This window comes from Bos mutus, chromosome 17 (genome assembly GCF_027580195.1).
Source record: "Bos mutus isolate GX-2022 chromosome 17, NWIPB_WYAK_1.1, whole genome shotgun sequence".
Taxonomy (NCBI): domain Eukaryota; kingdom Metazoa; phylum Chordata; class Mammalia; order Artiodactyla; family Bovidae; genus Bos; species Bos mutus.
Genome location: NC_091633.1, coordinates 21,680,337 through 21,707,021, shown reverse-complemented (window position 1 = coordinate 21,707,021; position 26,685 = coordinate 21,680,337). Strand labels below are relative to the sequence as shown.

General features: G+C 43.3%; 1 protein-coding gene across 1 annotated transcript; it reads left to right on the top strand.

The window, feature by feature from the left end:
• On the top strand, nucleotides 1-3,658 carry UBC (ubiquitin C). Its single transcript, XM_014479128.2, is given in 10 exon segments — nucleotides 1-157; nucleotides 1,082-1,565; nucleotides 1,568-1,870; nucleotides 1,873-1,905; nucleotides 1,908-1,928; nucleotides 1,931-2,245; nucleotides 2,248-2,325; nucleotides 2,328-2,370; nucleotides 2,372-2,697; nucleotides 2,700-3,658. Coding segments are annotated over 9 exon segments (2,505 nt in total). The 5' UTR covers nucleotides 1-157; nucleotides 1,082-1,084; the 3' UTR covers nucleotides 3,605-3,658.
• Nucleotides 3,659-26,685: the final 23,027 nt, after the last annotated feature.

Sequence of the window (26,685 nt, the reverse complement as noted above, 5' to 3'; positions counted from 1 at the left end):
AAAGTAGTCCCTTCCTGGCTTTTTGCGGAAGAATCCATCGGGGTGGGGTTACCCATGACTATATAAGGAAGCCCCGGGTGTGGCGCAGGCAGTTGCGTCCGGACCGGGAGTTCAGTCTTCGTTCTTCTGTGTTCGCTGCTGCCACCACCACTAATTGGTGAGGAGGGGTCCCGGGGGTCTTGCGGCCGCGCAGCCGCTGGGGACGCGGGTGGTTCACCGGCCCACCGCGGGCCGAGGGGCATTCGGGGCCTACAATTCCCCCGGGCGCGCGAGCAACAGGGTGGCCCTGAGGGGTAGGAACGCGGCAAAATGGCGGCCGTCCCTGATCCCTCAGTGGGAGAAGGCAGGCTCTGAAGGTGGTTCTGAGGTGGGACGCGAGGATGGGGGGTAGGGAGGGGACTGCGAGTGTCAAGTGAACGCGAGAGGCCCGTAATCTCTCCATGGCGGCGGGATTCAGCTTTCTGTGGGACGAGGGTTGAGTGACGTGTGAGGGAGTCGAATATTAGGTCACGGTTTGACAGGTGCGACTACTCGATTTCCCGTCGCAGTGGTGGTGGTGGTGTTCAGTCGCTCAGTCGTGTCTTACTTTGCAAGCCTATGGGCTACAGCACGACAAGCTTTCTTGTCTTTCGGGGGCTACTTACTGCAGACGCCACTGAGCCGTCCTACGCCCGCGATGGGGGAGGGGACGCGCTGGCCACCGCAGTTAGGAGACATCAGCCCTTCTGTGGGCTCATAATCTAGGGTGGGGCCATCTCCCGGCGTGTATGTGGGGAGGTGTTTACTCGTCTTGGGACACAGGGTTTGGGCCTGGGGTGGACGCTGCAGTGCTGACAAAGGACAGACATCCAGTGAGGGGGGAGGATAAGTGAGGCCCATTAATTGATTTGGGTCAGGCTTCCCTGCTTCTCTCTCTCAAGTACCTGAAACTGTTTTTGAGCTTGTTAAGCTTGTGAGTTGTTGGGCAAGTTAGTTGTTTGGCTGGTACGTAGTGAAGTTTTTAACATTAGGCGTTGGTTGAGCCGTGAATTAACTGCTAAATGGTGGGGCTCTTTTTTGTGTTACTTTTTTGTTCCAACAGACAATGCAGATCTTTGTGAAGACCCTCACTGGTAAAACCATCACTCTGGAGGTGGAGCCCAGTGACACCATCGAGAATGTCAAGGGGAAGATACAAGAAAAAGAAGGCATCCCCCCAGACCAGCAGAGGTTGATCTTTGCCGGGAAACAGCTGGAAGATGGGCGCACCCTGTCTGACTACAACATCCAGAAGGAGTCCACTCTGCACCTGGTCCTCCGCCTCAGAGGTGGGATGCAGATCTTCGTGAAGACCTTGACCGGCAAGACCATCACCCTGGAGGTGGAGCCCAGTGACACCATCGAGAACGTCAAGGCCAAGATCCAAGACAAAGAGGGCATCCCCCCAGACCAGCAGAGGCTGATCTTTGCCGGGAAACAGCTGGAAGATGGCCGCACCCTGTCTGACTACAACATCCAGAAAGAGTCCACTCTGCACCTGGTCCTCCGCCTCAGAGGTGGGATGCAGATCTTCGTGAAGACCTTGACCGCAAGACCATCACCCTGGAGGTGGAGCCCAGTGACACCATCGAGAACGTCAAGGCCAAGATCCAAGACAAAGAGGGCATCCCCCCAGACCAGCAGAGGCTGATCTTTGCCGGGAAACAGCTGGAAGATGGCCGCACCCTGTCTGACTACAACATCCAGAAGGAGTCCACTCTGCACCTGGTCCTCCGCCTCAGAGGTGGGATGCAGATCTTCGTGAAGACCTTGACCGGCAAGACCATCACCCTGGAGGTGGAGCCCAGTGACACCATCGAGAACGTCAAGGCCAAGATCCAAGACAAAGAGGGCATCCCCCAGACCAGCAGAGGCTGATCTTTGCCGGAAACAGCTGGAAGATGGCCGCACCTGTCTGACTACAACATCCAGAAGGAGTCCACTCTGCACCTGGTCCTCCGCCTCAGAGGTGGGATGCAGATCTTCGTGAAGACCTTGACCGGCAAGACCATCACCCTGGAGGTGGAGCCCAGTGACACCATCGAGAACGTCAAGGCCAAGATCCAAGACAAAGAGGGCATCCCCCCAGACCAGCAGAGGCTGATCTTTGCCGGGAAACAGCTGGAAGATGGCCGCACCCTGTCTGACTACAACATCCAGAAGGAGTCCACTCTGCACCTGGTCCTCCGCCTCAGAGGTGGGATGCAGATCTTCGTGAAGACCTTGACCGCAAGACCATCACCCTGGAGGTGGAGCCCAGTGACACCATCGAGAACGTCAAGGCCAAGATCCAAGACAAAGAGGGCATCCCCCAGACCAGCAGAGGCTGATCTTTGCCGGAAACAGCTGGAAGATGGCGCACCCTGTCTGACTACAACATCCAGAAAGAGTCCACTCTGCACCTGGTCCTCCGCCTCAGAGGTGGGATGCAGATCTTCGTGAAGACCTTGACCGGCAAGACCATCACCCTGGAGGTGGAGCCCAGTGACACCATCGAGAACGTCAAGGCCAAGATCCAAGACAAAGAGGGCATCCCCCCAGACCAGCAGAGGCTGATCTTTGCCGGGAAACAGCTGGAAGATGGCCGCACCCTGTCTGACTACAACATCCAGAAGGAGTCCACTCTGCACCTGGTCCTCCGCCTCAGAGGTGGGATGCAGATCTTCGTGAAGACCTTGACCGCAAGACCATCACCCTGGAGGTGGAGCCCAGTGACACCATCGAGAACGTCAAGGCCAAGATCCAAGACAAAGAGGGCATCCCCCCAGACCAGCAGAGGCTGATCTTTGCCGGGAAACAGCTGGAAGATGGCCGCACCCTGTCTGACTACAACATCCAGAAAGAGTCCACTCTGCACCTGGTCCTCCGCCTCAGAGGTGGGATGCAGATCTTCGTGAAGACCTTGACCGGCAAGACCATCACCCTGGAGGTGGAGCCCAGTGACACCATCGAGAACGTCAAGGCCAAGATCCAAGACAAAGAGGGCATCCCCCCAGACCAGCAGAGGCTGATCTTTGCCGGAAAACAGCTGGAAGATGGGCGCACCCTGTCTGACTACAACATCCAGAAGGAGTCCACTCTGCACCTGGTCCTCCGCCTCAGAGGTGGGATGCAGATCTTCGTGAAGACCTTGACCGGCAAGACCATCACCCTGGAGGTGGAGCCCAGTGACACCATCGAGAACGTCAAGGCCAAGATCCAAGACAAAGAGGGCATCCCCCCAGACCAGCAGAGGCTGATCTTTGCCGGGAAACAGCTGGAAGATGGCCGCACCCTGTCTGACTACAACATCCAGAAAGAGTCCACTCTGCACCTGGTCCTCCGCCTCAGAGGTGGGATGCAGATCTTCGTGAAGACCTTGACCGGCAAGACCATCACCCTGGAGGTGGAGCCCAGTGACACCATCGAGAACGTCAAGGCCAAGATCCAAGACAAAGAGGGCATCCCCCCAGACCAGCAGAGGCTGATCTTTGCCGGGAAACAGCTGGAAGATGGCCGCACCCTGTCTGACTACAACATCCAGAAAGAGTCCACTCTGCACTTGGTCCTGCGCTTAAGGGGAGGTGTTTTAAGTTCTCCCTTTTAAGCTTTCGATAAGTTACATTGCACTTTTCTTTCAATAAAGTTGTTGCATTCCAAATAGTGTAATTTATTTATTTAGTTAGGGGTGGGTTAGAGGTCAAGGTTTTTGTTCTACCAGATGTTTTAGTAGTAACCTGGAGATAAGAAATGTCAAGAAAACATGGCCTTAATTAGAACTGTAGTGGGTGAGTATAAATAAAAAATTTGGAGGTTGTAGTTAGAATTTTCCATATGTACACTCATACGTAGATCTACTTATAAGCTACTGATTTTTAAAAGCACACGTTTGGGAGTTGTGCTTAAGCGTGGGAAAGTTTCTGGAATACCAGCAGGGAGGTGGTATTAAAAAGAGGGTGGGAATGGTGGAAGAGAGCCTGCAGAAAAATCACCTTTAGTACATAGTTGCAAGTTCACCTTGAGGTGCCTAGAAAATCGTTTGACCAGATTTTTGAAAAAGATGTGGCATAATCTCAATAGACTTTATGCTATAAAGTTTGGGATTTAGTAATTAAAGCTATTGTCATTTTTGCTGTGTCAAGATTCCTTAATTTTATATGACTATATAAAGAATTTATATACAGCTTAATTGTGCTGGATAAAGCAGTTGGCTCTTGGTGTTCTATAGTAGTGACATTTACCAAATAGGTGCTCTTGGTATACTTTTTAAGTCATAACGAGAGCCAAAGGTTTTTGAAAGTTGGAAGGAGTTTAAGAGGTTGTTTACTCCAAAGAACAAATTTACTCCAATTTCTCCTTTCCACTCTCCCATATTTAGGGTATGCACATGTAGAATCTGTGTAGAGAAAAATTTGTGTTACTGAGATAGCTAAGTAAGGCCTAGGTATGGGGGACAAGAAATGCCATTTGGTAAATTTGTAAATTAGGCAAATTCATTACTTAAAGTTTTTCATTTGTCATGTATGCCTGTATATTTCATTGGATTTCCATGACTCACCCATACAAATGAATACATAGGTCAAGAAGCAATATGACAAGAGTATGTGGAACTTCACACATCCAGTCAACTATGTGAATCTGGTCAATGTGAATAGACCTGTAACTACATCTAGTCACTATGTGAATAGGTTTTGTATAGTTGTGTTACTCATTGAAAATGAGTGGTCATAACTAGGGGGGAAACTTCAATAGCATCTTGAAAATGGCCATTCTGTGGGATAGGTTTTGCACAATTCCTCCATCAGTGTTATCAAATGATGAGTTCTTTGTCTTCAAGTATGAGTGTGTCAATGGCTAGTTAGCACTCGAGAAGGTGGGGCTGGGTCATTTCACCGGGACACATGTGCACTGCAGTTGGAAGGGTCTTGGCTCTGAAGCAATTGTGGGTATTGCAGGGTGGGGATGCTTACTGGAGAGATGGAAGAACACAGTGGCTCCTTCTGTCAAGTTTAATGAAGGAAATTGTTAATCACAAATGTAAATACTTGAAAAGTTTTGAAAAACAAGTACAGGTTAGTGCAAACATTAAAATTGATGTAGGAATTGAAAGTTCCATATAAGCTTATTCAGGGGGGTGGGGGGTGGGGGTGGAAATTAGTATATTTGCCTCTGTTTATAGTTAAAATGTTTACGCATGTGTTTTACAAAGTCAAAGGTAGCCCATGTAAGTCCCAAAGTGTGTGTGTGTGCTCAGTTGTGTTGGACTCTGCAAACCCATGGACTGAAGCCTGCCAGTCTCTTGCCATGCAACTTTCCAGGCAAGAACACTGGCGTGGGTTGTCGTTCTTACTCCAGGGGATCCATGTCTCCTGTGTTGGCAGTCGGATTCTTGACTAGTTAACTACATCTTACCAGTTAACGACATTTTTTTTGGACCACTCCAGCATGTGGCAATCTTAGTTCCTCAACTAGGGGTTGAACCTGTGCCCCCTGAAGTGGAAGCAGAGAATCGTAACCATTGGACTGTCAGGGAAGTCTGCTAGGGATAACTAAAATTAGTTTGGTGGTATTTTGGACTCCTGTGTAGTAAATACATATATGCATATATATGTATACATACATACAAATAAAGTAGGACAATTCACATGGTGTTTCTCAGCTATTTTTTTAACTAGGCAATTGTGGACATCTTTCTGTGACAGCATATCAATATTGCTGTCATTCTATTTAATATTCTAGTATTCAATTGTATAGATGCCCTATGATTTACTTAACCTGCTCACCAACATTGTTTCTAGGTTTTTGCTGTTAAGATCCTGGTGAAGTACATCCTTATACATGTATTTTTCACATGCTAATACTTGGATAGTATAAAATCAAGATTTCTATTTAATGAAGTTCTTGGTGATAATTTAAAAATCAGTCAAAACAGTTTTATAAATACCATTATCATATTTTCCTACTTTTTTGAGTAATTTTTGCATGTGTTATATAAACAGTATATAGTGCAAGCTCTTCCACTTTTTTCTCCCAGTTCTCCACCTGCCCTAGTATATATATATATACTTTCAGAGTTTCCCCATGCATGTACAACAAGCAACTACTGATTTCTCTTTATACACAGGGAAATGTGTATAATTGTGTGTATATATATATGTGTGTATATATATATATATACACAGTTTGTACACAAAAGGTATAAACTGGTTTACAGTCTCTTGCACCATGCTTTTTCACTTTATATCTTTTATAGTTTGATAGAGCTCTTACACCCTTTCATTCTGTATAAAGGAAAAATACACTTTTCATGTGATTTTCTCAAAGACCACGAGAGCAACACAATCCCTAGTGAATATTTACAGGACTCTCCAACAAATATAAGCTTGTGGGGAACAATAATGATAAGGTGATGAATGAGAAGCATTTCTAATATCAAGGGATCTAGTCTCTAGTTAGAGAACAGAAATGTTAGACTTGTTCAGTTTCTGAAAGTTGGATGATTGCTAAATCCAAAAGTACCCCAAAGTGAGGTTTCACACATGAGTTAATACTATGTAAAACCTAGATAGCATGTTGAAAAGCAAAGACATTACTTTGCCAACAAAGGTTGTCTAGTCAAGGCTATGGTTTTTCCTGTGGTCATGTATGAATGTGAGAGTTGGACTGTGAAGAAAGCTGAGCACCAAAGAATTGATGCTTTTGGACTGTGGTGTTGAGGAAGATTCCTGAGAGCTTGGATTGCAAGGAGATAAGCCCTGGGTGTTCATTGGAAGGAATGATGCTAAAGCTGAAACTCCAGTACTTTGGCCACCTCGTGTGAAGAGTTGACTCATTGGAAAAAACTCTGATGCTGGGAGGGATTGGGGGCAGGAGGACAAGGGGACGACAGAGGATGAGATGGCTGGATGGCATCACTGACTCGATGGACGTGAGTTTGAGTGAACTCCGGGAGTTGGTGATGGACAGGGAGGCCTGGCGTGCTGCGATTCATGGGGTCACAAAGAGTCGGACACGACTGAGCGACTGAACTGAACTGAACTGAAGGATTCAGTTACATAGATGTGATCATGTGAATGTTGAATAAACCAGAAGAAAAATGAGTGGCTCATATTTTTTAATATTCTTTTTTTTGTCTGAAAGCACAGCAAAATCCTCGTCGCTTTATTATAAATATGGTTCTCACAGAGGTATGTGTATTGATTGGCAAGCGCTTTTTAAAGTGATATCATCCTTAGTGTGTAGCGCCTACCTGCCGGAAGAGGGAGCTACGGGGACAGATTTTTGGTTTAGTCATGTAGCTTGCAACGCCCTCAAGCGGTTGTGGTTGGCCAGGCAGTTTGTGCTTTTAATACTTCTGTATTTCTCAGAAGGTTGCTTACTCATCAGTAAAAGTTAACTTACTGTTCTTCCATTTCCTTTTACTTTATCCTTTTTCTGCCAGTCCTGAAGCCATCTCTTTTTCGATTTCAGCTGGAATGATTCCACAGCATCTAATGTAGCTGTTATTCAACATAGACTCCGTTTCTTACAGCATCTCATCAGGTCTGACCCCTTAAAATACTCTTCTGCCTGCTTCTCTTAACTGCTGGTCACTTTCTTTTTTTTCCATATGCTCTCTGACATTTTCCACTTGGTTCCATTCTAGCTGTTCCCTTTTCCTAATATACCACCATTACCCTATCTCTGACTTAAAATCTTTATCCTTGGCTGTGGTGAGGAAAGAGCTGGGTTCCTGGGACAGCACAGAGAGATTAAGTAGCTTCTCAGAGAAGCCACATATAGGATGGCAAGAGGTCACTGGCAGAATTTCCTGGGGCAGGAGGCTGGCAGAGAAACAAGTGACTATCAGCACAGACTTGTGGAAAGTATAAGTATTCCTCAGAAACCCCCAAAAATACCAGGAAAGGGGAACTGGCAAGTGGACTTCCTAGAGGGTAATATACAATGCAGAACAGACTTGTCATACAGGCTTTAAAGGAAATGCTGATCCCTCCACACTGGTTTACACACTCCCTGCCCCCTCCTCCTCATTGGGAGGGACTGGATGGATGGAAAGAAGAGATTAAGGCTTTGGCTGGAACAAGAAGACACGGAAGAGGTACTAGCTGAAATGATAAGATGAGAGGTGGAGATGTGCAAATTTGAAGACAGTAAATGTGTTCTATTATATATCTTTCAGAATGGTCCACATGCATGAGAAAACAGACAAATCCAGAATGGGAGACTTTTATTAAGTCTGCTGGTCTGGTTCTTCAAAGTCTGTCTTTGGAAAAAAAAGCATAAGGTTGTTCTAGATTAAGAGAAGGGAAATTCCTTGGTGGTCCAGTGGTTAAGAATCCACTCTCTCATTGCCAAGGCACCAGTTGAATATCTGGTAAGATCCCCTACCCGTTAGGATACTGATAACTCAGTCCTCACCATGCACTGGGCTCACTTCAATCTGAAATTTTCTTTAAAAGCTTTTTATGATATGGACCATTTTTAAAGTCTATTGATTTGTTACAATACTGCTTCTGTTTTATTTCATTCTGTTGTTTTTGGCTATGAGGTGTGAGGAATCTTAGTTCCACAACCAAGGATTGAACCTGCACACCCTGCATTGGAAAAGGATGTCTTAACTGCTGAACCATCAAGAAAGTCCCTCAATCTGAAACTTCTTAGTGACTCTGCGGCAAAGGCAAATTGGAAGACAAGAAATGTGTTCCAGATTTTATTGATGCAGAAACTGAGGCATAGCGGGTAAAGGGAGGGCACCAGACAGTCTGGCTCCAGTTCCATGCTCTTTTTTTTTTCCTGTTACATATTTATACTGATTTTTTTGGTATTTTTAAATGTTTATGCAATTTTTAAAGGTTACTTCCCATTTATAATTATGAAATATTGGCTATATTCCCTGTGTTATACAATACATCCTTGAGCCTGTCTTATACCCAATAGTTTGTACCTCTCTTATCATCCACATATTCTTCCTCCCTTCCCTCCCTACTGGTAACCACTAATTTGTTCTCTGTATCTGTGAATCTGCCTCTTTTTGATTTTATTCATTGGTTTGTTATATTTTTTAGATTCCACATGTAAGTGATAACATACAGTGTTTGTCTTTGTCTGACTTATTTCACTTAGCACAATGCCCTCCAAGTTCATCCATGTAATTGCAAATGGCATTATTTCATTGCTTTTATGGCTGAAGAGTATTCCATTGTATATATATAGTATACCACATCTTGAGCCATTCATCAGTTTATGGGCACTTAGGTTGCTTCCGTATTTTGGCCATTGTAAAGCTGCTATGAACATTGGGGTGTGAGTAATCTTTTTGAATTAGTGTCTTTGGTTTTTTCAGATATAGACCCAGGAGTGGAATTGCCCACTCTTAACCATTGTGCTCTCAGATCCCCGTGGAAGCACCATGAAGATTGAGGCTTTTTCTGTTTTATTGCTCTGACCTTGGCTCTCAGTGCTAAGAACCTAAAATGTCTGAATCCGGGTACAGTTCCAAGAAGAAGCATTTTATCTCCTTGCTGGGCTGGGTGGTGGAGCCATTGCAGCACGCTCTGGGCCTCAGGAATAGTCAGCCAGGTCACGCGTTTAGGAGAATGAACAGCTTCAGGGAAGTCTCAGGCATAACTCATTGGTGTAGATAAATGAAAGTCAAAGCGAACTTGTTAGAAGTTTGTAGCACAATTTCAAGAAGCTAACCACATATGGCTATTTACATTTAAATTAATTAAAATCAAATAAATGTGTTCATCTATTGCACAAGCCACATATTAAGAGTTTGGGATGGGGGAATTCCCTGATGATCTGGTGATTAGGATTTGACCCTTTCACTGCTGTGGCCTGGTTTCAATCCCTGGCCAATAAGATCAATAAGATCTCTTCAAGCCTTGTGGCCTGGCCAAAATTAAAAAAAAGTTTAGTAGAAACATGTGACTAGTGGGCATGTTCGCATCATGGCAGAAAATCCCGTGGAATGGTGTTGGTGCAGATGGACCATCATTTAGCTAAGCATTCTTCTACTATTAGATATTCATGTTGCTTCCAATATTTTGCTACTATAATCAGTGTGACAAGATTATAAAACTATTCTTTCATTAAAATAAAGTTTTCTTTTTATAAAGGTTTTTGGTTTTTCTTTTTTGTCCTCCACTTGTGGTTTGTGGGATCTTAGTTCCCTGACCAGGAATTGAACCCAGGCCCTCAGCAGTGAGAGAACAGAGTCCTACCCGCTGGACTGCTGGGGAATTCACTGTAAGACTTCTTACACACAGATCTTTGCCCATGTGTGCGTGTATGTCTGATAGCTACACTTCTCAAGGGAACTTGTAGGTAAAAGGGCACATGCATTTTACATTTAGACTTTGCCAAGTCCCCCTTCAAAGAGGTTACTCAAATTTACTCAGCCAACAAGAATCAACACCCACAGCCTGGCCAGAACTGGGGCTTCTCAACCTTTGATCTTTGCTTGTCCACTAGGTGAATAATGATATAATAGTTTTAATTTGGAAATTATTTTAAGTTTCTCCTAACACCATTAGGACCTCATTCATTATTCCACTGACAAAAGTACTTTCAACATGACAAACATTTTTCCAAGTCATTTGTATCTTAGTGGGGGACTTTGTCCTTCAGGACAGTGTCTACTGTTTATATTGATTGCCTCACCCATCACTGGTTTTGAACTGTGTGCTGCTAATTATTAGCTATGGTGGATGCAGAGGGAAAGGCAAAATTGGATATGGAATGCCCAGAGCTATGAAACTATAAAAGGGCCTGGCTGTCACTTAAAAAGAGTATGTTTCTCATAAGACATTCCATTTCACAAACAGCTTGTAACTGGACAGATAAGGGGCTATCACCTGATTCTTATCCTCTTGAGTGGTTGACTGACTTGCTCTTAGAATGCAAATCTGCAGAGACATATACACAGGACTGTTGTTGATTTTTAGGACTGTTGATTCTTAAACTGTATAGGGACTTCCCTGGTGGTCCAGTGGTTAAGACTCTGTGCTTCCAATGCAGGAGGAGGTACAGGTTTGATCCCTGATTGGGGAACTGGAATCCCACATGCCAGTCAGTCAAAAAAAAAAAACAAGACCCCAGTGAGGTGAATGAACCTAGAGCCTATTATGCAAAGTGAAGTAAGTCAGAAAGAGAAAGACAAATATTGTATATTAATGGATACATATGGAACCTAGAGAGAGGGTACTGATAAACCTACTTGCAGGGCAGCAAATGAGACGCAGATATAGAGAACACACTTGTGGACCCAGCGAGGGAAGGAGAGAGTGAGACGAATTGAGAAAATAGCATGGAAACACATACATTACCATATGTAAAATAGATTGCAAGTGAGAATTTGCTGTGTAAACCAGAGAGCTCAACTCAGCGTTCTGTGACAACCTAGAGGGGTGGGATGGGGTGGGAGATGGAAAGTTGGTTCAAGAGGATGGGACATATGTATACCTATGGCTGATTTGTATTGATGTGTGGCAGAAACCAGCACAGTGTTGTAGGGCGATTGGCCTCCAATACTTGCATTTTGTTCTATACTTCTCAATATTGTACAGTTATAATCTTGATAATTATTAGTTACTCAAGAACAGTTGCTTTATGAGTATTGTTCAATTGTCATCACCAATAGAATGATACTCAAATGTGTTCTTTCTATAAAACTTTATAAGTAATAAAAAAACCCCCAAACTGTGTAACATTTAAAGATAATTATGGTACACCCATGTCCATAGCAGCATTATTCCATAGCCAAAAATGGAAAGAATCAAAATGTCTATCAATAAGAAAAATGGATAAACGAGATGTGGTATATACATACATTAGGATATTGTTTAGCCATGAAAAGGAAGAGGATTCTGACAAAGGCTGCAACATGGATGAATCTGGAGTGCATTATACTCAGTGAGATTAGCCAGTCATAAAAGGACAAATACTGTACAAGTCCGGTTATATGAGGTCCTGCTGCTGCTGCTGCTAAGTCACTTCAGTCATGTCTGACTCTATGTAACCCCATAGACAGCAGCCCAACAGGCTCCTCTGTCCCTGGGATTCTCCAGGCAAAAATACAGGAGTGGGCTGCCATCTCCTCTCCAATGTATGCATGCATGCTAAGTAGCTTCAGTTGTGTCTGACTCTGTGTGACCCTATGGACAGCAGCCCACCAGGCTCCTCTGTCCACAGGATTCTCTAGGCAAGAATATTTCCTTCTCCAATATGAGGTCCTAGAGAGGTCAAATTAATAGACACAGAAAGTAGAATGGGGGTTTACCAGAGGCTGGGGGAGGGGGCATGGGGAGTTGTTTAAGTAGGACAGAGTTTCAGTCACCTATGGAGATCATGGTGATGCTTTCATGAAAAACGTGAATGTACTTAATGTCACTGAACTGTACACTTGGAACATATTAAAATGGCTATTTATATGTCTGTGTGCGTGCGTGTATATACATGGAAAAGTGTTTAGGAAATAGGTGGAAAAATAGAAAATAGTCATAGAGGCTCTTGCTTGGGAAGATTTTTTTTCTTTTCTTTGGACAGGCCAAGTGGCTTGCAGAATCTTAGTTCCCCCACCAGGGATGGAACCTGGCCTTGTAGTGAAAGCACTGAGTTCTAACCACCAGACAGTCAGGGACTTCCCTGGGAAGATTTTAAAATGTTGTCTGGAAAATGAACCATCTGTGATTACCCCCATGTATAGGTTTCTCCCAGATGCTCAAGGGGATGGAGCATCAGGGTGGAAGAGGGTGCTAGTGAAAAGCTTTACAACCTAAATGGAGAGTCCAGTTCTCTCCAAGGTCAGCCGCAAACTTCAACAGCCACCAGGGGCCGTGGTAAGGGCTTTGTACCACAGTACTCAACACCACTGCCCTGTACACTTATAAGTGGTTAGATGGTTCATTTTATGTTGTGTGTATTTTTAAAATTACAATTAAAAAAATTTTTAATGTACTTTCAAAAAACAAGCAGAGCAAACATGTACTATTAAGGTTTGAGCTTCCCAGGTGGCGCTAGTGGTAAAAGAACCCTCCTGCCAATGCAGGAGGCAAGAGATGTGGGTTCTATCCCTGGGTCCCGAAGAGCCTCTGGAGAAGGAAATGGCAACCCACTCTAGTATTCTTGCCTGAAAAAAATCCTATGGACAGAGGAGCCTGGTGGGTTACAGTCCATTGGGTCGCAAAGAGTTGGACATGACTGAAGCAACTTAGCACGGAGCACATTGAGGTTTGTTAGAGATGGATGCTGGTTATATTATTCTCTGTCCTTTCTTGAATGTTTAAAATATTCCACAATTAGGAAAAAACTCTGAAAGTAGTTCGTTAGGACACATGGGCAAAAAACTGTGAACTAGAATCCTTTTAGCTTTTATGTAAATCCTTAGACTTTAAAAGGAGCAATAAGGCTTTGATTATCTTTTTCAAGTTAAAAGCCTACCTATTCCCAGGTGGCACAGTGGTAAAGAATCTGTCTGCCAATGCAGGAGGCAAAAGAGGCATGGGTTTGATCCCTGAGTCAGGAAGATTCCCTGGAGGAGGAAATGGCAACTCCACGGAAGTTTGGTGGGCTACAGCCCATGGGTTCACAAAGAATTGGACACAGATGAGCACAATGGGGGTCCAGTGGTTAAGAATCTGCCTTGCAATTCAGGGGACATGGGTTTGATCTCTGGTTGGGGAACTAAGATCCTGCATGCCATGGGCAACTAAGCCCATGCACCACAACTAGAGAAGCCTGTGCGCCACAGGAAAGATCCAGCGCAGCAATCCCCCCCCGACACACACACACAAAAAAAGATCAACAGTATGGTTTTGATTATCTATTGCTGCTTTGTAAGCCATTCTGAACTTAGTGGTGGAAAATAATTATGATTGTTTATGATGATATCGCATGGTTTTTGGGCTCAGCAGGGTGGTTACTGCAGGGATGTCTCATGTGCTTGGGGTGGAAGATGGCTAGAGGAATCAGGGAAGCTTCCTCACTCACTCGTCTGACATTGGGAGCTGGTTTTGGCTGAGACCTCAGTGGCAGCTGTTACCAGAACACTGCATGGATCAGCTGCATGTGGTTGGGGGTTCCTCCCAGTACAGCGGCTGGCTTCCAAGAGCCAGCCGCCATTGAGAGCCAGGTGAACAATGCATGACTTCTACCACATTCTATGCATTAGAATCAAGTACAGCTAGAAGGTACAACTTCAAGGTCACGTTATTAAAAAAGAACTGGTTGTCCTCCACCCTTTCTTTCCTTCTTCCCTTGGGCTTGTTAACAGGGTGCCAGTGCGCCAGCTTTGACCCCAGGGAGGGAGTGGCAGAGCTGTGAGGCAGCTGTCCACATTCAAGGGGAAGATAATCAGTTTCTACATTTTTATTCTGTTTTTTGCCTCCCCCTACCCCCACAATGTGGTTAAAAAAACACATAACATAGAATGTACCATCTTAACCATTTTAAAGTAAGAAGCTCAGTACTGTTAACTGTATGCACATCATTATGACAGAAGCCCAGAACATTTGCATCTCATAAAACTAAAAGTCATTAAATAACAACTCCCCACCCACTTCCACCCAGCCTTTGGTAACCAGCTTTCTACTTTCTGTCCTTAAGAGTCTGACTACTCTAGATACTTCATGTAAGTGGAATCTTACAGAATGTGTCTTTTTTTTTTGTAACTCTCTTATTTCACTTAGCATAATATCATGAAATTTCATCCATGATAGGATTTCCTTCCTAATTTTTAAGGCTGAATGGTATTCCATTTTATGTGTATACGTTTTGCTTATCTGTCTGTCAATGGACACTTGGGCTGCTTCTATCTCTTGGCTGCTATGAACATGGATGTATAAATATGTCTTTGAGATGCTGCTCTAAATTCTTTTGGGTATATTCTCAGAAGTGGAATTCCTGGATCATATGGTAGTTCTGGGTTTCCCAGGTGGCCTACTGGTAAAGAACCTGCCTGCCAATGCAGGAGACATAAGAGACACAAATTTGATCCTTGAGTCAGGAAGATCTTCTGGAGGAGAGCATGGCAACAAACCACTCCAGTATTCTTGCCTGGAGAATCCCATGGACAGAGGAGCCTGGTGGGTCCCAAAGAGTTGGATACCACTGAAGTGTTGGAGAAGACTCTTGAGAGTCCCTTGGACTGCAAGGAGATCCAACCAGTCCATTCTGAAGGAGATCAGCCCTGGGATTTCTTTGGAAGGAATGATGCTAAAGCTGAAACTCCAGTACTTTGGCCACCTCATGTGAAGAGTTGACTCATTGGAAAAAACTCTGATGCTGGGAGGGATTGGGGGCAGGAGGACAAGGGGACGACAGAGCATGAGATGGCTGGATGGCATCACTGACTCGATGGACGTGAGTCTGAATGAACTCCGGGAGTTGGTGATGGACAGGGAGACCTGGCGTGCTGCGATTCATGGGGTCGCAAAGAGTCGGACACGACTGAGCGAATGAACTGAACTGAACTGAACTGAAGTGACTTAGCATGCATGGTAGTTCTATTTTAATTTTTTGAGAAAGTACCATACTGTGTTCCATAATGGCTGTACCATTTTACATTCCCACCAACAGGTCCCAAAATTTCCAATTTCTTCACATCCTTCCCAACACTTGTTATTTTCTGTGTGTGTGTGTTTTAATACAGTAGCCATCCTAATGGATGTGAGGTGCTATCTCACTGTGATTTAGATTTCCATTTCTCTGACAGTGATGCTGAGAATCTTTTCATATGATGTTTGGCTATTCGTGTATCATCTTTTCAGAAATTTCTATTCAAGTCCTTTGTCTACTTTTAAATTGGGTTATTTGATTTTAGGGATGTGGAGTTGTAAGATTATATTCTGGATATTAACCCTTTACTCAGTTCAGTTCAGTTCAGTCGCTCAGTCGTGTCCAACTCTTCGTGACCCCGTGAATCGCAGCACGCCAGGCCTCCCTGTCCATCACCAACTCCCGGAGTTCACTCAGACTCACGTCCATCGAGTCAGTGATGCCATCCAGCCATCTCATCCTCTGTTGTCCCCTTCTCCTCCTGCCCCCAATCCCTCCCAGCATCAGGGTCTTTTCCAATGAGTCAACTCTTCACATGAGGTGGCCAAAGTACTGGAGTTTCAGCTTCAGCATCATTCCCTCTAAAGAAATCCCAGGGCTGATCTCCTTCAGAATGGACTGGTTGGATCTCCTTGCAGTCCAAGGGACTCTCAAGAGTCTTCTCCAACACCACAGTTCAAAAGCATCAATTCTTCAGTGCTCAGCTTTCTTCACAGTCCAACTCTCACATCCACACGTGACCACTGGAAAAACCATAGCCTTGACTAGACAAACCTTTGTTGGCAAAGTAATGTCTCTGCTTTTCAATATGCTATCTAGGTTGGTCATAACTTTCCTTCCAAGGAGTAAGCGTCTTTTAATTTCATGGCTGCAATCACCATCTGCAGTGATTTTGGAGCCCCCCAAAATAAAGTCTGACACTGTTTCCCCATCTATTTCCTATGCCAGCAAATTTGGAAAACTCAGCAGTGGCCACAGGACTGGGAAAGGTCAGTTTTCATTCCAATCCCAAAGAAAGGCAATGCCAAAGAATGCTCAAACTACCGCACAATTGCACTCATCTCACACTCTAGTAAAGTAATGCTCAAAATTCTCCAAGCCAGGCTTTAGCAATACGTGAACCGTGAACTTCTTGATGTTCAAGCTGGTTTTAGAAAAGGCGGAGGAACCAGAGATCAAATTGCCAACAGCCGCTGGATCATGGAAAAAGCAAGAGAGTTCCAGAAAAACATCTATTTCTGCTTTATTGACTACACCAAAGCCTTTGACTGTGTGGATCTCTATAAACTGTGGAAAATTCTGAAAGAGATGGGAATACCAGATCACCTGACCTGCCTCTTGAGAAACCTGTATGAAGGTCATGACGCAACAGTTAGAATTGGACATGGAACAACAGACTGGTTCCAAATAGGAAAAGGAGTATTCAAGGCTGTATATTGTCACCCTGCTTATCTAACTTCTATGCAGAGTACATCTTGGGAAACTCTGGGCTGGAAGAAGCACAAGCTGGGATCAAGATTGCTGGGAGAAATATCAATAACCTCAGATATGCAGATGACACCACCTTTATGGGAGACAGTGAAGAGGAACTAAAAAGCCTCTTGATGAAAGTGAAACTGGAGAGTGAAAAAGTTGGCTTAAAGCTCAACATTCAGAAAACCCTTTACTAAATGTAGGATTTGCCAATATTTTCTCTCCCATTCTGCTGCTGCTGCTGCTGCTAAGTCGCTTCAGTCGTGTCAGACTCTGTGAGACCCCATAGACAGCAGCCCACCAGGTTCCCCCATCCCTGGGATTCTCCAGGCAAGAACACTGAAGTGGGTTGCCATTTCCTTCTCTAATGCATGAAAGTGAAAAGTGAAAGTGAAGTCACTCAGTCGTGTCCGACTCTTAGCGACCCCATGGACTGCAGCCTACCAGGCTCCTCCATCCATGGGATTTGCCAGGCAAGAGAGATTGTCTTTTCACAACCTCTCCCATCTTTAATGGAGAAATGTCCAAGAATTCACAAATATATTTTAAAGTCACCACAACATGAAAGAGTTTGGGGGAAGAAAAATTCTTGCTGTGTTCTGATTGCCCTCCCTTGAGATCACCTCTGTTACCGATTTATTGTGAAGCTTTCCAGAGATTTTCTTTGAGGCTTTGGGATGTAATGTCTCTAGAAATTGTGCAGAGTTTGTATTCATGCAAAGTGAACTGTGAAGTAGACACTGGCTTCTCTGTGACAGGTTTCTCTGAACCTCATAATGCTGATTTGTAACACAGGACAGTTGGAGTGGGTGATTTGTAAATACCCTACATCCTGAGTGAACATGGGCCGCATGCTGGGCAAGAGTGCTTTCCCACAAGCTTCTGAGCCTCCTTTCACTCGATTGATGGAAGTTTGGGCTTGTCTTGGAAGGTGATTTCTTAAAGGAGAAAGCATTCACTCTGAGCAGAGTCTGAGTTGCTGTTATGTGAGAATCTGAGGCTGTGTTTCATTTCATTTAAATAAGAGAACAGTTCCTCTTGTCAGTTCTTCAGTTCTGTGCTGGGCGAAACTCTCATTTCAGTTCTTATTTTTCAGAAATTACAAAGGATGTGAAATATGGCACAGGAAGAAAACGAATCTGCTGCTCCGCCCTAAAATTCTTCCCCAATCTGAGATTCATAGTGTTGAATAAAAAGTTTCTCAGGCTCCAGTCAGGGAGCATCATGCTGGACTGCATCTTGGATTAACAGTACAGAATTTTTTGAGTTTTGACTCAAACCTGCAGAATCAATCTTTCGACTTGGCTATAAATATACAATTTTACTTATCATGGAAGAAAAGATCCAATTTACAATAGCAACCATAATGATGAAATATTTAGTGGCAAACTTCTCAAGGTATGTGGAGGATATAAATACAAAAGATGTTAAAATTCTACTGTCACATATAAAAGAAAGTTTGGATGAATAGCTAGATGATCTTTGTTCTTAGAGAATTTTTTGGAACAATGTCAGTTCCTAGATTTAGCCAGAAATTGATACAATCCCAATTAAATAATCAACAGAAAATTATGGGTGAATATGAGAAAATGATGCTGAAATATATTAAAAAGTGAACATAAGGTTCCTTCCTCAACATAAGGAACTGAATGGTTCATTCAATTCTGTGCCCTGACATTCAACTGAGAAAAACCAGTACCTGAGTCCTTGTGGTGATATTCAGATACTAAATTAACCCCCACTGGAGCAGCTTCATTTCTGGCTTCTTGTTATGCAAAGTAGCAAGTCTCTTAAAAAACTGTTTCGTTTATTTATTGGCTGTGCTGGGTCTTAGCGTAGCATGTGGGATCTAGTCCCCTGACTAGAGATCGAACCTGGGCCCCTTGCATTGGGAGCATGGAGTCTTAGCCAGTGGACCATAAGAGAATTCCATTCTCTTCCTGGCATAAGAATTGCCAGGAAAAGTGGGAAATGGAGAATAGTGAGGGGAAATTCGCTTTACAGAGCAGAGATTTAAAAATAGAAACACCTACTAAATACTGGAAGAGAATGTAGATTTTTAAAAAATTCTTGGTTTGGGAGCCTTTTCTTTTCTTTAGCAGACTGTCTTTTCGAACGTTGTTTTCTTTCTTTCTTTCTGGCTGTGCTGGGTCTTTGTTGCTGGATACAGGCTTTCTCTAGTCACAGTGGGTGGCAGCTACTCTCTTGTTTCAGCGTGCGGGCTTCTCATGTGGTGTGTCTTCTATTGTTACAGGGCACTGGCTCTTGGGTTCTCAGGCTTCAGTAGTTGCAACATGTATGTTCAGTAGTTGTGATGCAGGGGCCTAGCTGCTTCTTGGTGTGTGGGATCTTCCTGGAGCAGGGGTTGGACCCATGTCCTTGCATTGCAGGCAGATTCTTTATCACTGGACCACCAGGGAAGTCCTGGAAGCCTTATCTGAATATAACTCAAAACTAAGAATTCATAGAAATAAATCTGATCATGAGAAAATAAAATTTCGTCTTTTCAGTATGGTACTGGCACAAAGACAGAAATATTGATCAATGGAATAAAATAGAAAGCCCAGAGATAAATCCACGCACATATGGACACCTTATCTTTGACAAAGGAGGCAAGAATATACAATGGATTAAAGACAATCTCTTTAACAAGTGGTGCTGGGAAATCTGGGCAACCACTTGTAAAAGAATGAAACTGGACCACTTTCTAACACCATACACAAAAATAAACTCAAAATGGATTAAAGATCTAAACATAAGACCAGAAACTATAAAACTCCTAGAGGAGAACATAGGCAAAACACTCTCCGACATACATCACAGCAGGATCCTCTATGACCCACCTCCCAGAATATTGGAAATAAAAGCAAAAATAAACAAATGGGACCTAATTAACCTTAAAAGCTTCTGCACATCAAAGGAAACTATTAGCAAGGTGAAAAGACAGCCTTCAGAATGGGAGAAAATAATAGCAAATGAAGCAACCGACAAACAACTAATCTCAAAAATATACAAGCAACTCCTACAGCTCAACTCCAGAAAAATAAACGACCCAATCAAAAAATGGGCCAAAGAACTAAATAGACATTTCTCCAAAGAAGACATACAGATGGCTAACAAACACATGAAAAGATGCTCAACATCACTCATTATCAGAGAAATGCAAATCAAAACCACTATGAGGTACCATTTCACACCAGTCAGAATGGCTGCGATCCAAAAGTCTACAAATAATAAATGCTGGAGAGGGTGTGGAGAAAAGGAACCCTCTTACACTGTTGGTGGGAATGCAACCTAGTACAGCCACTATGGAGAACAGTGTGGAGATTCCTTAAAAAACTGGAAATAGAACTGCCTTATGATCCAGCAATCCCACTGCTGGGCATACACACTGAGGAAACCAGAAGGGAAAGAGACACATGTACCCCAATGTTCATCGCAGCACTGTTTATAATAGCCAGGACATGGAAGCAACCTAGATGTCCATCAGCAGATGAATGGATAAGAAAGCTGTGGTACATATACACAATGGAGTATTACTCAGCCATTAAAAAGAATACATTTGAATCAGTTCTAATGAGGTGGATGAAACTGGAGCCTATTATACAGAGTGAAGTAAGCCAGAAGGAAAAACATAAATACAGTATACTAACGCATATATATGGAATTTAGAAAGATGGTAACAATAACTCTGTATACGAGACAGCAAAAGAGACACTGATGTATAGAACAGTCTTATGGACTCTGTGGGAGAGGGAGAGGTGGGAAGATTTGGGAGAATGGCATTGAAACGTGTAAAATATCATGTAGGAAACGAGTTGCCAGTCCAGGTTCGATGCGATGCTGGATGCTTGGGGCTGGTGCACTGGGCGGCCCAGAGGGATGGTATGGGGAGGGAGGAGGGAGGAGGGTTGGGATGGGGAACACATGTATACCTGTATGCGGATCCATTATGATATTTGGCAAAACTAATACAATTATGTAAAGTTTAAAAAAAAATAAAATAAAATAAATAAATAAAAAATAAAAATAAAAAAATAAAATAAAATAAAATAAAATTTCGTCTTTTGCAAAATATCAAAAGCAAAGTCAGCTTGGAAAATATATTCAGAATTCCTGTGTTAGGCAAAGAATTGTATATGTCCTTCATATACAAAAAGTGAGCACTAACAAACAAGCCAGTAGAACAAATAATCACGGGAGGTCAAAATGAAGTTCACAAATGGCTGATAACTATATTAAAAAATGTTCAGCCTCATTTATAATGAAAAGAAGTGCAGAGCAAAGCCATTAGTAATCTTTTGTGTATCCAGTATGTGAAAATAAAGAGTTTGATGATAATTCAACTGTTGAGGATACAGAGAAAACACTGCATATATTGTTGGTGGAAGTATAAACAGTGATACTTTTTGGAGACTGGCTTGGGAAAGTTTTTCAAGATGAAAAAAGTGCATACTTTGGATCCAGCGGGCTCACAGTTGGGTATTCAGCCTAGGTGGCATTGATGGTTGCCCCACCAGAATCTTTTTTTTTAATTAATTTTTATTGGAGTATAGTTGCTGACAGAATTGTTCTCCTTCTGCCTCCTCTGGAGCAGAACTCTTTCCTCTACAAGGCATGTATCTGTGTGAATGCTGATGTGCCCATCCAGCAAGATGTAAGCAGGGCCTCCAACAAGCCCCTAAAATAAGACTTTCTGGTCACTTTTAAACACAGGCTAAAATAAAAAGAATGGGGAAGCCACAGCTGATTGGAGAGTGTTTCCAGGCAGAGGGAATAGTGCATACAGAGGCTCATGGTTGGAAGGAGTAGTAGCTGTAGGGGTGTGGCTTGCAGGGCTGTATCACTTTGAGGGCTCTGGGTGGCAAATAAGAACAGATCCAATCAAAATGGGACTTGCCCGGTGGTCCACTGGCTAAGACTCCATGCTCCCAATGCAAGGGGCCCAGGTTCGATCTCTAGTCAGGGGACTAGATCCCACATGCTACGGCTAAGACCCAGCACAGCCAATAAATAAACAAAACAATTTTTTAAGAGACTTGTTACTTTGCATAACAAGAAGCCAGAAATGAGGCTGCTCCAGTGGGGGTTAATTTAGTATCTGAATATCACCACAAGGACTCAGGTACTGGTCTTTCTCAGTTGAATGTCAGGGCACAGAAGTGAATGAACCATAATTCATGGTTCATAGCACAGTCTCATCATTTGGCCCATACAAGGTCTGTTTATGTTCTTTTAAGAGTTAACTGGATGCTATTTATATGAACTGTACAGAATAAGCAAATCCACAGAGAAAGAAAGTAGAGTGGTGGTTGTCAGAGGATGGAAGGGGGGAGCAGGGAATGACTTTGAAATGGTATGCTGGGGTTTCTTTTTGAGGAAGTGAAGATGTTCTGCAATTAAATGGTGGTAATGGTTGTACAACATTATGAATATACTAAAAGTCACAGAATTATACACCTTAAAAGACTGAATTTTATGAATAAAATTGTTTTTTAAAAGAGGAAGTTAAGGGACTTCCCTGGTGGTTCGGTGGTTAAGACTCTGCACTTCCCCTACTGGGGGCACAGATTCAATCGCTGGTCAGGGAACTAAGACCCTGAATGCCATATGGTATGGCCAGAAAAAGAGAAAAAAAAAAAAGTTGATTATTTTATTTAAAAATTAAAAAAATAATTTGCTTGCACTGTGCAAATGCGCACAAATATATAGAGATGCAAACTGTGTGTTTGTGTGTTTTAAAACTTCCATTGTTTTTTAACAGGGAGGGATAAATTGGGAGTTTGGGATTGACATATACACACTATTATATTTAAAATAAATAACCAACTAGGATCTCCTGTATAGCATAGGACACTCTGCTCAATATTCTGTAATAACCTATTGGGAAAAGAATGTGAAAAAGGATAGACACATATATATGTATATCTGAACAACTTTGCTGTACACCTGAAACCAACACAACATTGTTTATCAATTATATCCAATATAAAATGAAAAATTAAAAAAAATTCCATTGCTTTTACCTTAGCATAATAATGGTTACCTATGGGGTCACAGAGAGTCGGACACGACTGAAGCAACTTAGCAGTAGCAGTAGTATAATATCATAAGGATGCCAGATCCTAGGCCTGGGGAGGGGTTAGCAAACTCTGCTGGTTAAATACTGTTAGGATTCTGTGAGATGGGGAGGAAGGGATGAGGAATGGCTGCTGGGTAGACCTGTGCTGTTGGAGTTTGGAGTGAAGCTTTTGGAGGTTTAAAACTCAAAAAAATTATGGGCAAAGAAGTGATTCAAAATAACCCCATGGTTTAATAGTAAAGTGGGTAAAGCAAGTTTAACAGCTGTTTTTTTTTTTTGTCTCTTTGGCTGTACCTTGTGGCATGTGGCACCTCCCTGACCAGGTATTAAACTTGTGCCCCCTGAAGTGAAAGCCCAGAGTCTTAATCACTGGATCTCCAAGGAAGTCCTCTAACAGCTTTATAATAATCTCATGCTGGCCACCTTGATGTGTTTTTAAAAATAATAAATACCAAATTCTTCAGAATTAAAAAAAATATATTTGTTGGTTGCACTGGGTCTTTGTTGCTGCAAGCTAGATTTCTCCAGTTGTGGCCAGTGGGGACTGCTCTTCATTGCAGTGTGCGGGCTTCTCACTGTGCTGGCTTCTCTCGTTATGGAGCACAGGCTCTAGAGCCTGTGGGCTTTATTGGTTGTGGCTCACGGGCTTAGTTGCTCCACAGCATATGAAATCTTTCCACTAGGGATTGAACCGGTGTCCCCTGAATTGGCAGGCAGATTCCTATCCACTGTACCACCAGGGAAGTCCCTCAGAATTTGTAAGAATGGAACAAGTAGCTGGGGGACAGGCAAGGGAGGGGACTGAATTCATCAGATAGGCCTTTATGTTTATCTTGAATCTTGTAGCACTCAGGCCCTAAAATCTGAAGACTTGGCTTCCAATCCAGGCTTCGTCACTTCTTGGTTGTGTGACCTTGGACAGGACACCTCACTGTTCTGTGCCTCAGTTTCCTCATCCGGAAGGTAGGAATACTATGGGTTCTGACATCCAAAGGCCAGTGTGATGATTCAGTTAGCTAAGATGTAAAGCATTTAGAATAGCACCCGGCACAGTTCAGGGTCCCTAAGTGTCAGCTATTGTTATGATCAACATCTGTTATGCATTGAAGTGTGTGCTCCAAGAAGCCATGTGGATGCCCTAACCCCAAATACCTTAGAATGTGACCTTATTTGTTTGTTTATTTGGAGGCAGTACTGCACAAAGTAATGCCAAAAATTCTCCAAGCCAGGCTTCAACAGTACATGAACTAAGAACTTCCAGATGTCCAAGCTGGATTTAGAAGAGGCAGAGGAACCAGAGATCAAATTGCCAACATCTGTTGGATCATAGAAAAAGCAAGAGAATTTCAGAAAAACATCTGCTTCACTGACTATGCTAAAGCCGTTGACTGTGTGGATCATAAAAAACTGTGGGAAATTCTTCAAGAGATGGGAATACCAAACCACCTTACCTGCCTCCTGAGAAACCTGTATGCAAGTCAAAAAACAACAGTTAGAACTGGACATGGAACAACGAACTGGTTCCAAATTGAGAAAGGAGTACGTTAAGGCTATATATTGTTACCTTGCTTATTTAACTTATATGCAGAGTACATCATGTGAAATGCCGGGCTGGATGAAGCACAAACTGGAATCAAGATTGCAGGGAGAAATATCAATAGCCTCAGATATGCAGATGACACCACCCTTATGGCAGAAAGTGAAGAAGAACTAAAGAGCCTCTTGATGAAAGTGAAAGAGGACAGTGAAAAAGTTGGCTTAAAGCTCAATATTCAGAAAACTAAGATCATGGCATCTGGTCCCATCACTTCATGGCAAATAGATGGGGAAACAATGGAAACAATGACAGACTTTATTTTCTTGGGCTCCAAAATCACTTCAGATGGTGACTGCAGTTATGAAATTAAAACATTTCCTCCTTGGAAGGAAAGCTATGACCAGCTTGGACAGTATATTAAAAAGCAGAGACATTACTTTGCCAGCAAAGGTCCATCTAGTCAAAGCTACAGTTTTTCCAGTAGTCATGTATGGATGTGAGAGTTGGACCATAAAGAAGGCTGAGCACCGAAGAACTGATGCTTTTGAACTGTGGTGTTGGAGAAGACTCTTTGAGAGTTCCTTGGACAGCAAGGAGATCAAACCAGTCCATCCTAAAGGAAATCAGTCCTGAATGTTCATTGGTAGGACTGATGCTGAAGCTGAAGCTCCAATACTTTGGCCACCTGATGCAAAGAACTGACTCAATGGAGAGGACCCTGATGCTTGATTGAATGTAGGAGGAGAAGGGGCCAACAGAGGATGAGCTGGTTGGATGGCATCACCAACTCAATGGACGTCAGTTTGAGCAAGCTCCTGGAGTTGGTGATGGACCGGGAAGCCTGGCATGCTGCAGTCCATGGGGTCACAGAGTCCAACATGACTGAGCTACTGAACTGAACTGAACTAACTGCGAGGCAGATGGGCTCTTAGCTGCCAGACCAGGGATTGAAGCCACATCCCCTGCACTGGAAACACAGAGTCCTAACCATTGGACCACCAGGGAAGTCCCAGAATGTGACCTTATTTGGAAATAAAGTCATTGCGGATTAGTGAAGATGAGGTCATACTGGAATAGGGTGGGCCTCTAATCCAAGGTGACTGATGTCCTTATGGGAGAGGAGACAGATACCTTTTTTCAAGTCTGTGGGTCAGCACTCTGGTACAGCTTAGCTGGATGTTTTGCTCAAGGCCTCTGAAGACACAAAGGGAGAAGACGGCTACGTGATGAGATGTGTCTACAAGTCAAGGAACACCAAGGAAGTCAGCAACCACCAGAAGCTGGAAGAGAAAGGAAGGATCCTCCCCTAAGAGCCTTCCGAGGGAGTAAGGCCCAGCTCACGCTTTGATTCTAGATTTTAGCCTCCAGAATTGCCCAAGAATACATCTCTGTATTTTAAGCAGCCCCTTTTGTGGTAAATACTTTGTTACAACAGGCCTAGGAGAGCAATACTATATCTATTCAAAATTATTTGATAAATTCAAAGAAAAGTGATTCTTTATTTATTTCTTCCTGTGTCTGGGGTGAGTTTGCACAGCTGAGACCAGATAGTGAAAGTGGCTTTTGAAGGTGTTTGAACTTTGTCCTGAAGGCCCTGAGAAGCTCCTGGGGGTTTAAAATTAGAAAATGACTGTTTCTGAGGTGAGTTTTAAAAAGTTGTCTGCCTGCGGGTGGAGGGCGGAGTAGACACTTTAGGCCAGTCGGGGGATGAGTCGGTCATCCAGGCAGCATGACGGTGTTTCAGTGATGCTCAAAGTGTGGTCCTCGAAGTAACAGCATCAGTGTCTCCCAGGAACTTGCTAGAAATGCAAAATTATAAGCTCATTAAAACCTACTGAATTTGGCACCCTGGGTAACAGGGGGCAGTACTCTCAACCCCTCCCCTGCCCCCAGCCCCATCAAGTGACTCTTTTTTTTTTTCTTTTCTTTTTTATTTATTTAAGAGATGGGAATACCAGACCACCTGACCTGTCTCTTGAGAAACCTATATGCAGGTCAGGAAGCAACAGTTAGAACTGGATATGGAACAACAGACTGG